The sequence below is a fragment of the Mandrillus leucophaeus genome, unplaced genomic scaffold (assembly GCF_000951045.1).
Source record: "Mandrillus leucophaeus isolate KB7577 unplaced genomic scaffold, Mleu.le_1.0 Scaffold1651, whole genome shotgun sequence".
NCBI lineage: Eukaryota > Metazoa > Chordata > Mammalia > Primates > Cercopithecidae > Mandrillus > Mandrillus leucophaeus.
Window position 1 is genome coordinate 83,846 of NW_012101645.1, and position 12,129 is coordinate 95,974.

Consider the following 12,129-nt stretch of genomic DNA (forward strand, 5'->3'; position numbering starts at 1 on the left):
ACCAATGTCTTTCTTCCCTGTTAGCAGAAGGAGACTCAGATGAGGGGCAGGATTACACACTGAATCACTGGCAGGTAAAGCTACTATTAGAATCCAGGCCTTGCAGCTTTATGTATTACTGAGATTATGTCAGTCAGGCTTTGTGTATTTATGGCTTTTTCAGGGTGCACTCTGCAGCCAAACTTCAGGAAAGCACGTGCTATTTATTATGCTCAAGTGTACAAAGTTCTCTTACATATTGTAGAGTTATAATGATCAACTGAGATAGATCTTGAAGTTACAATAGAATATAAAGTGGTATCAGGCAGAGTTCAATTTGGACTTTAAGAGAGTTACATAGTGTTCAAAGTATAGTTGCATAGGTTTCAGAGTTAGAGTATTCAAAGAAGTAAATCAGTCAGATCTAGTGAAGTTATCTAGAAAGGCCTTGTCAATGAAGTGGCACCTAACTAAATTTTTTTTTTAATTTTAATGCTACTTCAGTATATACAAATAAACAGTATGTTTTTATTCAACTCTAACTTTTTTCCTTTTTTTTTTTTTTTTTTGAGACAGAGTCTTGCTCTGTCGCCCAGGCTGGAGTGCAGTGGCAAAATCTCGGCTCACTGCAACCTCCGCCTCCCTGGTTCAAGTGATTCTTCTGCCTCAGCCTCCCAAGTAGCTGGGACTACAGGTGTGTGCCACCATGCCTGGCTTATTTTTGTATTTTTAGTAGAGGCGAGGTTTCACCATATTGGTCAGGCTGGTTTCGAACTTCTGACCTCGTGATTTGCCCGCCTTGGCCTCCCAAAGTGTTGGAATTACAGGTGTGAGCCACCATACCCGGCCTCAACTCTAACATTTAAAAAATGTCTAACATTAAATACAAACTAAATGGCAAAACCAATAAAAATTTAATTTACAACATATATGTGATAGGCAGTAATATGTTGCTAAAATAAATTCCTTGCTTGCCATGTAAATTAATATAGGTTAGTGTTTTAAAGTGAAGGCTTTTGGGCCAGCCTGTTTGAGTTTGAATCCTTGGCTTTGCTGCTTTCATTGTGTTTGCTCATAGATAAATTGATAGCCTCTCTATACTTCAGTTTTATCACTTATAAAATAGGAGTTCCTAACTTACAGAGCCATTGTGAAGACTGAATGAGTTAATACATGTAAGATGAACAGACAGCTCCAGACATGGTTATGTTCAATAATTCTCTGCAATTATTACTGACTACTATGGCAAAGATTATTTTAAGCCCAGTATTTCTACCATTTAATGTGGTGACCCAATTACGTCATTTGCATTTATACTACTATGAAACCTTGGCTCTGATATTGAGCTGTGACATCATTTGGCATTCATTGACATGACTGCATCATTAACTTACTTGTCTGCCTCTAAAGAAAATACTTATTTCTTTATAATGAGAAATACAGCTATCACATGGGCTAGATTACTTAAGTGAGCATTCTCATGACGGTCAGCAATCTCACACCTATTCTGTCTCCCAGGAGATAACTAGAAAATTGAGTCATTGAGAATTCATTGTGATAGTTATAGAAATTCTGAAGTTCTTTCCCTACAGCATAGCTACCAAGAAAACCAAGGCATAACATGAAATTAAAGACCCTCAACTAGAAAACTGTATTCATTTCTACACTGTAGGTAGCAGGACTGATCCTTTTTAAAGATCAATCTTGGAAGATAAATAGAATTTTTCAAAAGGGAAAGGCATCTAGGTGGTAGATACAGTTTGAGCACAGGTATAAAGATAAAACATATGTTTTATGTCCCAGTCAGTGAGTTATGTGACTTAGCCAGAGTATAGGATATAGTAAAAGAAATAGAGATTAACCTGAGAAGATAGGTTAGAGCCATTTCCCAGAAGACTCTCCATATCAGCATAAGAAATGAGGTATGTACTCTTTCCTTGCTCCCCAATTTTGTTTTTGTTTTTTGAGCAGTAAAGTGGTACTAACAGAATTGTACTTTGGGAAGATTAATCTGGAGACCTAGTATTTGAATCGGTTCGAACCTAGAGAAAAGTAAATCAGAGAGAAGTGATCACAGTAGTTCAACCAAGAGTATTTTAAACCAAGAGTCTTCTAAATTGATTGAAGTTTCTTTTGCCAAGGTTAAGGACACGTCTAGAAGACAGGTATGTACCTTTCTCCAAAGATGATTTTGAGGGCTTTAATGTTTAAAGGGGAAAAGTAGGCTGAAGAGCAAAGAGGGAAGGTGTGGTAATCCACATGTTGCCAGAGGAAAGGAGCAAGCAAGGGAATAGTCAATTATGTATTTTCTTTTGCTTAGTAAGTTGGGACTTTACATAAGATAAGGTGAACGTAGAGTAATTACCTGTGGAGATATTTAACCTGTTATCTGTAGCTATCTGCTTAGGAACAAAAGGAAAAGCAGTTTATTGCATGACTCAGCTTGCAGCTTAATTTTTTTTCTTTTGAAGTAGTGGATTGGGGACCCAAGTTTTTATTTTATTTTTAGTGTCAACAGTCTAAAATAGGCAAGAAAATACTTTATGAGAGATGTCATGGTGTTAGACTATGGAGTTTGGCCATCTATTGTATATGACGGTTGACAGCAGAGAGACAATTTAAAACTATTATCAAAATTTTAGCCTGGGCTGGGTACAATATCTCACACCTATAATCCCAGCACTTTGGGAGGCTGAGGCAGGAGAATCACTTGATCCCAGGAGTTCAAGTCTCCAGTCAGCCATGATCACACCACTGTGACAGCCTGAGTGACAGAGCAAGACTCTGTCTCAAAAAAAAAAAAAGTTTGAAGGAATGATAGTGGCAATAAGAAGCCAGGTATGTAGTCTGATTTTTGTGGAAAGTAATAAAGAGGTTTTGGATATGTGGAATTAGGGTCTAGCAGAGTATACAGGTATAGACATCCAGCAAGTAACTGGCAAATCCAGAAGTACAAGTAGGGATACAAATCTGGGAGTTATCTTACAGATTATCGTTGAAATTGTTAAAGCTCACGGTGGGAGAGAAAGAAAGAAGATTGAGGATTGACACTGAACAACGTTGACTCACCTTCAGGAGAAAGAAAGGGGAGAGGAAATCCAGAAAGGAATAATTTAAGAACTAAGAACGCTAAGTGTTCATATGCCAAGATAGGAGAAAATTACAAAAGGGAGGAGGTGGTCTGAAGACAAAAAGGACTATAGGATTTGGTGATTGGAAGTCATTGGTGACCTTTAGAAAAACATGTTCTTCCCGTCTACCTCATATATTGTGAGATTACAGGGGAATAGAGAATGAATGCTGAAGAAATAGAGGCAGTGCATGCAAACTGTTCTTACAACAAATTTTGCAGTCAAAGAAAGAGGAAAGAAGATGGGAAGAGAGTGATAATGGGTTCCAAGAAATAGTTGTTTTGTTTTCTTTATAGAGGTATATAATTTTAGTTGAGAGAACGAGCAGAGAAAGATAATAATTAAGTAATCAAAAGGACAGAGTGTCTGCGTGAGTTTTGTAAGGAGGCTACAAGAAGTGTGATCAAGATCATCAATGGATGGTTTCACCTTGAAAAGGAAATAGACCTAATTCAGAGACTAGGGGAAAGGAGTAGTGAGAAGATGTAAACAAGCTTTGAGGGAGAAGGAAAGAAAATGTAGAAAGCATTTATCAGAAGTCCTCAGTGTTCTCACAAAAGATAAGGGAATTAGCTAGGGAGAGAGGTAGAACTGGGGTTGGAGATGGTGGTGGGAAAAGGTCTGGAACAGCCATCACTGCATGTTTATTAAGGAGTTCAGTAAATGAGTAAAAGGGGTTTTAAGGATGAGCTGGAGTCAGCTAGCATGGGTGTATGGTGGAGAATGAGAATGTATCTTTTTCCCAGAATATTCAACTCAATGATGGCAAGAAAAGTATTGCAGAATATGGCCCAGGACTGGAAAGATGGCAGAAGATCATGAGGACAAAGGATTCTAATGATTTACCAAGTACTTTGTTGAAATTACAACAGGAACTCCTAGATGGGCAAGGATGCAAGTGAAGTCTAAAAAGGTTACAAGGAGGAAATTCAGTAGATGAATAGAAAATGTGAAAAGAGTGGAAATTGCTGTCAGGTTTTTAAGAGTTTGAGATATTGGAGCTGAAGCATGTCTAATATTGAAGTCTAAGTTTACGTCAATTGGTGACTGAAGTGAAATGGAGTTGGAAACTATTGGTTTACAAAGATAGACAGTCTGTAGGGCAGAAGTGTTGGTAGATTCATTCACCAAGTGTATTGGCAAGAGAGAGAGTAGAGGGAAGATTATGAATGCCTTGGAGAAGGAAGATTGTGACAAGGAAAATGAGAGAGTTGAATAAGTGAGTGACTTGAGCATTAGCTGAGCAGAGGATAGTTGGTGAGTCAAGATGGAAGAATAGTAGTACAGAAGGAACAGTGAAATGCAAGGGCACTTTGATCTTTCTTTCATTATTTACAAATCCTAGCCCTAGCTCCAGCATGAATCTCACTGAGTTTGAAGTTTCTTCATCTGTGGAAACAAGATAAAAATAATGTCTGCCTCATAGGGTTAGCATGAGAATTAAATGAGATAATGTATGTAAAGTATAGAACCTGTCAAAATAAATATATCAGATGTTCTTGTTGCTGCTGCTGCTAACGATGACATTGACATGTATAAAAGATATGTAATCTTGCTGTGCCACTGAATACAGCATAGGATAGATTATTACATGTGACCGATGTCACTCCTAACAGCAAAAAGTATTAATACAAGTATTCCTTCACATCTCTCACCTCTAAGTGGTAGGAGTGACCTACATTGAAATTTTTTTAAGGATTTATATCATCACAGGAATATGGGTTTTACTAAATTTTGATTAAAAAATGACTAATTCAGTAATTTGGATGTAATGGATAGGAGTATCCGTGGAATCATGGGAAGTTGTTCACTATGAGAAGCCCAGTAGAATGGGCTAGTATAGATTTATACCACATCAAAATAAATTGGTGGAGAGTTTCATAGAGTTATATTTTTACAGTTGCAGCTGGCAATGCCAGGGCTTAGGAATATAAAGGATAGGGTGGTAACCTGGAAGAACATGCTGTCTGTAAGGAAGCAGGTTAATGCTCATGGAAGACATACTAATACAGTAACAGATTCCCAAGTGTCAAAACGAGACAGGCATAGAAGCTAAGAGGAAGGAGAAACCACTTTTTATTTTACCTAGGTTCTCTTCAGACGGCCTGTGAAACTTCAGTTCTAGAAAAACGTAGTTTTGAAAATGAAAAAAGTTCTAAGTTCTGAGCTCTAAGTAACTTTGCCCATACTTCTAGTCCTTGCAATTTGCTCTGAATGAGTTTGCTATTTAAAGTTTGGCCATTTGAAAATAAATTGTTGGCTTGTAATAGCCTTCTTCCTTTCTTACTACTCTTTTTTGCTGTTTTGACAGGTAAATGGCCAAGACCTAAAGAACCTGCTGCACCAGGATGCCGTAGACCTCTTTCGTAATGCAGGTTATGCTGTGTCTCTGAGAGTGCAGCACAGGGTAGGTATCACCTCGAGCCAGAAACCTGGCACCAGGCTTTTGCACTGTACTTTGAATAAACCCAATGTGTGTAATCTTCAGTGTTGCTTTTTGTTTGTTCGTTTTACACTCATTCCCCTGAAGAGTTTCTCAGGCAAAGGGAGGGATCCATTGGTACTTCTGCTTATCATTGAAGGACATTCAGGCCAGGCACAGTGGCTCACATCTGTAATCCCAACACTTTGAGAGGCCAAGGTGGGCAGATCACTTCAGTCCAGGAGTTCGAGACCAGCCTGGCCCATATAGCAAAACCTCGTCTCTACTAAAAATACAAAAAATTCAGGCACAGTGGTGCACACCTGTAGTCTCAGCTACTTGGGAGGCTAAGATGTGAGGATTGCTTGAGCCCAGAAGGTGGAGGTTGCAGTGAGCCAAGATCATACCACTATACTCCAGCCTGGGCAAGAGAATGAGACCCTGTCTAAAAAAAGAAATAGAAAAGAAAAGAAAAAAAAGGAGAAATTCACAACAGTAGGGCTTATAACCGAGGTCCTTGCTCCAAGGTAATATGCCTTAAAGATAAAGCTTGACAACCAAATTAAAATAGATGGTTAAATGAAAAGCCAGGTGTAGTGACTCACATCTGTACTCTCAGCACTTTGGGAGGCCAAGGTGGGATGATTGCTTGAGCCCGGGAGTTCAAGACCAGCCTGGGCAACATAGAGAGACCTCATCTCTTAAAATAATAATAATAATTATAAAAATAAAGAAAAGATTTTAAGAGTCACATGGACCAATGGAAAATAAATAAGGTTAAAAAAACATAGCCGATTTTACTTTTTGGTAGGGAAGGAACCATATGTCTATCCTTGAAAACTTATTTATAAAACCATTTGATAAAACACTACAAAGATGGTGGGTTTTCTGGTACCCACTATATGCTTTTCCCTGTCACTGCCATGAACCCTTCATTTATCAACTTGGTGACCCTCTTAACCAAATCTTCAGTGTTCATAGGAGAACTCCAGGAAAAAGGAAATGGAATTCAGAATTAGTCAAGGCAGCACCTATCCCTGCATCTGTTTCTTATTTCCTAGTGTTTTATAATTTGGATGATGATATAAAGGGAAGCCTGGGTAGGTATAATTCCTCCTATAGCATTGAGAATTTCTGAGTGTATTCACAAAACAGGTTCCATGTGCCTTTAAATTAAATCCGTTTGCTACTTATAGGTGCACTCTTTTCCTTACTCAGTGGCTAAGGATTTAGAAGCTTAAGAAGATTTAGAGGAATTCCTAAAAAAGTAGGGAAGGCAGAACGTGAGAGATACCTGAGAAAACAACCAGTTGCAAGCAGAATCTGGGTGTAATGGATTAGAAAACAGATTAATAAGAGATAATATTGGTCGTCAGTTGCTTCTGCCTTGGCTCTTCTCTTTCTAAAGCATGGGAGCATTTGTGCAGTAGATACGAACAAGTAAATATAGGCACACACTTCAATATGATTACAATTCTTTTGGAAGGTATGTGAGAAGTTATTTCCAGTGTTCACTTGTAAGGAAACATCCATAAATAATTCCTAATAAAAAGGACCCTGCTGTTCAGGGAATTGTCCTATCCCTAAAAACCATGCCTTCCTATTGAGCATGTTCTTTCAGGACAGCTCATCAGCAAATGAATGAAAAACGTAGAGGTGGAATAGAGGGTATAATGGTATTTCATGCAGTCTTGCCTTTCAGATTGAAGTGTCAGTTTTATGAGTGTAATGAGGAAGTTAACTCTAACTGAAATACGATGGTGCCATAATTATTGCAACTTAGCCACTAAAAGTTGATATTAAGAAGAGCTACCCTGAAAACCATCACTAAAATGAAGACCATCCAGCCTCAAAAGGAAACACTTAGCCAATAGAAAATTATAACCACCAGGATATAATTTCTTTTTACTTTTTTACATCTGTTCCATATAGATTCACCTTCATCTCTCTCTAGTATTACCAATGAACAGATGAAGGGCAAAGCCCCATCTTTGGAGGGAGTTGGGTGCCTTCTGGGATTTGGAAAGCATTTTTCAAGTAATGGCACTGGACCTGTGTTGGTATTGCACCTATGTTGACATTGCCCACGTCTGTTCTTACTACATTTTGATGACTGATTATCTAAGTAAACATTTCCAGAAAGATCCCCTGTCTTCCTCGCCAAGTAACATCCAAGTTCTCTATAAGATCATAGGTTTTATCTCATGTCTTCATTTTCCTGATACGATATACAAATAGCAAGGTAGAGGCAGTACAGAAACAGAAATTACCTGACTTGCCTTCAGGGGTCCCTTTAGGTCAGCAAGGTTAAATGCCTCCCCATCAGACCTATTTTCTTTCCAAAGATCATGTGACACTGATGAATCAGCTCAGGACAAAGGGAGGACTCCTGCTAGGTATTGCTGGGGGTTACAGTTTTGGGTGGTCTAGAGTCTACAAACCCAGGTGATGTATCAACCTGGGAGTTTCAGTTGTAAACACACATTAGTCACCAGAGTTAACATTTTTCTTTCCCTTCCAGTTACAGGTGCAGAATGGACCTATAGGACATCGAGGTGAAGGGGACCCAAGTGGTATTCCCATATTTATGCTGCTGGTGCCAGTGTTTGCCCTTACCATGGTAGCAGCCTGGGTTTTCATGAGATACCGGCAACAACTTTGAAAAACTTGCTCTCTCTCAGTACTCCCAATGAAGATACATTTCACTCATCCTCCATCCCTGCTATTCTGCCATGTCTTTTACTGCATAGCCAGATTTGAAGTGACTGATGCCCACCCCAAACCTTGCTGTTCAGAATCTCCAGTTCTTCGTATTCTAATGGGAAAGTAAAGGTATTGTTTGAAGGAAAACTGAAGAAAAGACTTGCTTAGAACAAATGAGTTACATATTTTACTAGGACTTCCGATAGAAATTCAGCTACAACCCAAAGAGAGAAAGATTGAGTCTTCGTGTCACCATAGGCAATATCATTTTTCTTAGCTGGCATGCCATAAAGACCAGCTGTGTGATATTAGAGGAAGAAAGGATTTTTCTTTTTAATGATCTTCCTTGGGAAATTATTGTGGCCTTTATTTAATTTCTAATTACATACCTGGGTGCCTATATCAGACAAAGGAGAGTAAGAAGAACATTTTTACTTTTTTAAAAAAGCAAATACATATATACACATACATATGTAAATATTATAGTATAGTGATACTTATGGAGAATTAAAGGTGAGAAAGCTACTTTGTGGTGTCTAAGTTTCTGATAAAAGGGATGATCTTAATTGAAGAATTTAAAGAGATACTTAAAGAGCAAAAGTAGTAGGAGCAACAGAGTGAGCCTTATAAGAGGACGTTCAGTCTCATTTATTAAAATAATGACTGAGACTGGGAGAGGTGGCTCACACCTGTAAATCCCAGCACTTTGGTAGCATGAAGTGGGAGATTGCTTGAGTCCAGGAGTTCGAGACCAACCTGGGCAACATAGCAAAACCTCATATCTATTTTTAAAAAAAAATAGAAAAAAAAATGTAGTAACTGAAGCAACTATTTAAAAATCTTAGAAGAACAATATTTCTTCTTATAAGAACCAACTATGGTGGGTTATTATAAGGTAGATTGCCATAATCCAGCACTGCTCACATCTAAGAAACTGTGAGGTGTAAAGGTAAATCGTACCAATCTCTGGGCTGCCCTAGTGAATTTGTTGATACCTCACAGTCCTGTTGAAGAACAGTGGAATGATTGTGGTAAGGGCTATGGTGCTGGGGCCAAACACCCCAGCACGAAAACTCCAAAAGGACAGAAGATAGGATAGTGCCTCCAAGGTGGCACCTGAACCCTCTCAGGCTATCTTTTTGGTTCTAGTACCAAACAAACCTGAGGGAAGGAGCTGCCTCCCTGGCAGGATGGGCATCACATCAACTCTGCTTCATATTTAGTTAAAATGAGGCCGGGTGCAGCGGCTCACACCTGTAATCTCAGCACTTTGGGATGCTAAGGCAGGCAGATCACAAGGTCAGGAGTTCAAGACCAGCCTGGCCAACATGGTGAAACCCCATGGCTACTGAAAATACAAAAATTACCTGGACATGGTGGCGCATTCCTATAATGCCAGCTACTCAGGAGGCTGAGGCAGGAGAACTGCTTGAACCAGGACCTGGGAGACGGAGGTTGCAGTGAGCCAAGATCACACCACTGCACTCCAGCCTGGGCTACAGGAGTACATTTTTTTGAGATGGCTACTCCATCTCAAAAAAAAAAAAAAAAAAGGGGGCCATGGATTGCTAGTATTTTTGAAAGGCTTTATACACTACATACGGTTTTTAATTAATCAACCTTTTTGCAGCAAGAGGGAGGAAAAGAGTTTTGTTTGCTTTAGGAGGTAGGGAAATGTGGTAGGTATTTCATGCGGCCTAGGAGGAAGATATGAATGAATGGATACTACAGAATGCCAGTGATATCAATAAGGTGGGAACCATCCTGTTAATGTTCTTTTAAGGCTGGTTTTAAGCACTGTGGGTAGCTGAATTTTCTAGTTTTAAGAAATTCATTTCCATTAACCAAATATATTGGCCATACTATAGGCCTTATATAATTTTGACAGCAAGATTATCAGGACTCAGGCAATCGATTGTATTTCATTTCTAGCTTGAACAGTCTAGTAATTAAACAAATGTTGATTGGATATCAGCTTTGTCAAGACACTTTTACAAAGAAGTACTGTGCATATCCTCCATCCCATAGGGGTTTTGGGTTCCAACTGCAAAGAGAACACTCTTATTAGCCACATAGGTAGGACAGTGTAAGTAGGGGTCATGTTTATATTACAGACAGCAAAAGAGAAAAGTTACTGAGAACTGGGGCATTTGAGAAAGTTATGTGGAGGAAAGGGACAAGTTAAAGACCCTTAAGGAGCTCACAGCTTAGTTGAGAGAATTCATAAACAGGTGAGAAGTTAAAAGTATATCAGCAGGCTAAGTGTTGAAAACAATATTAAAGGGGTACCATGCAAAACACGATGCAGCAACAAAGAAAATATGCAGATAGTCATCACATTTTCACGCCTGTAATCCCAGCACTTTGGGAGGCCGAGGCGGGCGGATCACAAAGTCAGGAGATCGAGACCATCCTGGTTAACATGGTGAAACCCCATCTCTAGTAAAAATACAACAAAAATTAGCCAGGCGTGGTGGCGGGTGCCTGTAGTCCCAGCTACTCTGGAGGCTGAGGCAGGAGAATTGCGTGAACCCGGGAGGCGAGCTTGCAGTGAGCCGAGATCACGCCACTGTACTCCAGCCTGGGTGACAGAGGGTTACTCTGTCTCAAAAAACAGCAAGTGAGAAAAGATGTCACATAATGGCATCAGGCTAGATTGGAAAGGGAAGGCTTTTAAAAATAAAAGGTCCAGTAAGACCTTGCCTCTGGGTCACTATTGGTATAGGGAGAAACTTGCTTTAAACAGTCCTGACATAAAGTGCCTTTTGACATCAATTTTTTAATACCTATGAGACTCACTTAGACAACTGGACTCATTGTAGGTTCCCCAGAAAAACACAGACAGTATTCCAGTTGTCACTCCAACCAGCCACACTAGGAGGGCACAGCCTCTGGTACCCTTCCTGTTTCTGAAGGTATGTACAGTGGCTTCTACAGCAAGCCTGCTTACCTCCCAGGATTCACCTCATGGTTTGGACACTAATTCCTGAGAGAACCTTGAGACGCACAAAGTGAAAAAAATGTCAAGCAGGAATGAAAGCTCTAGTTTTTTGCTTGTTGGTATATGTAAATTTGTTTAAAAAGTATTCATCCTCTCCTGTCATTGGTAGAAGTTTTGCTTTGCTTGATAATAGGGATTCTGATGTACTCTTATAACTTAGGTTTTCTTAGAAATTAAATAGCATTTAAGATCAATGTAATACAGTTTTAAGCAGGTACACTAATTATATTATTGATTCTATAGAAAACTAAAATTATAGATGAGGTATCAGAATCCATTATAGGTTGTAAAAAAATTCATGTTCTTCATAGATTGAGTCTAATATTTCTTCTACAGATTGTATCTGATGTTCCTACTACCTAAATTTTTACGTTCAAAGTTTTGAAAATTGAACAAAGGTATTTTTAAGTACTTAAAACATTTCTCTATATTTATAATTCTGTATTACATGTATAATTATAAGATATTGTTTGCTTTGACTATCTGTACTTTGTTTTCCTGTGAAGTTTCAACTTACGTGTTCTTGATTTAACTTAATTGTTCCATGTAGCCATGTATAATGGAAAAAGGAAGTTAATATTTGTTATTGTGTTCTATGCCAGGGACTGTACCAAACTCTGATTGGTACATTATTTCATGCCTTACAACTCTGGGATCTAAGTATTGTCAGAAAGAGACTAAAAATGAGAGAAAAAATTACTTGACTAGGATTCCATAGGTGGGAATAATAGAATCAGGATTAAAACTCAGGACTTCAGATGCCAGCATCAATGATATTCTGTCACTGGAAGTGGTTCTCAAAGCAGGGTCCTGACAAAAGCATCAGCATTACTGGGGAACTTGTTAGAACAGCAAGTTCATAGGCTGGGCATGGTGGCTCATGCCTGTAACCC

The 12,129-nt window shown here is 38.9% G+C and overlaps 2 protein-coding genes across 2 annotated transcripts in view; both read left to right on the top strand.

Annotated features, from left to right (window-relative positions):
* LOC105536912 (synaptojanin-2-binding protein) overlaps window positions 1–10,358 on the top strand; it is a 46,159-nt gene extending 35,801 nt beyond the window's left edge. Inside the window, exons 3-4 of the mRNA XM_011976398.1 lie at window positions 5,422–5,517; window positions 8,054–10,358. Of these exons, the coding sequence (XP_011831788.1) occupies window positions 5,422–5,517; window positions 8,054–8,194 (237 nt within the window). The 3' untranslated portion in view covers window positions 8,195–10,358. The remainder of the gene's footprint in view (window positions 1–5,421; window positions 5,518–8,053) is intronic.
* Window positions 1–12,129, top strand: part of LOC105536911 (cytochrome c oxidase assembly protein COX16 homolog, mitochondrial) — an 82,085-nt gene that overhangs the window by 35,772 nt on the left and 34,184 nt on the right. Inside the window, exons 2-3 of the mRNA XM_011976396.1 lie at window positions 5,422–5,517; window positions 8,054–8,364. The gene's annotated coding sequence lies outside the window, so the exon portion shown is untranslated. The remainder of the gene's footprint in view (window positions 1–5,421; window positions 5,518–8,053; window positions 8,365–12,129) is intronic.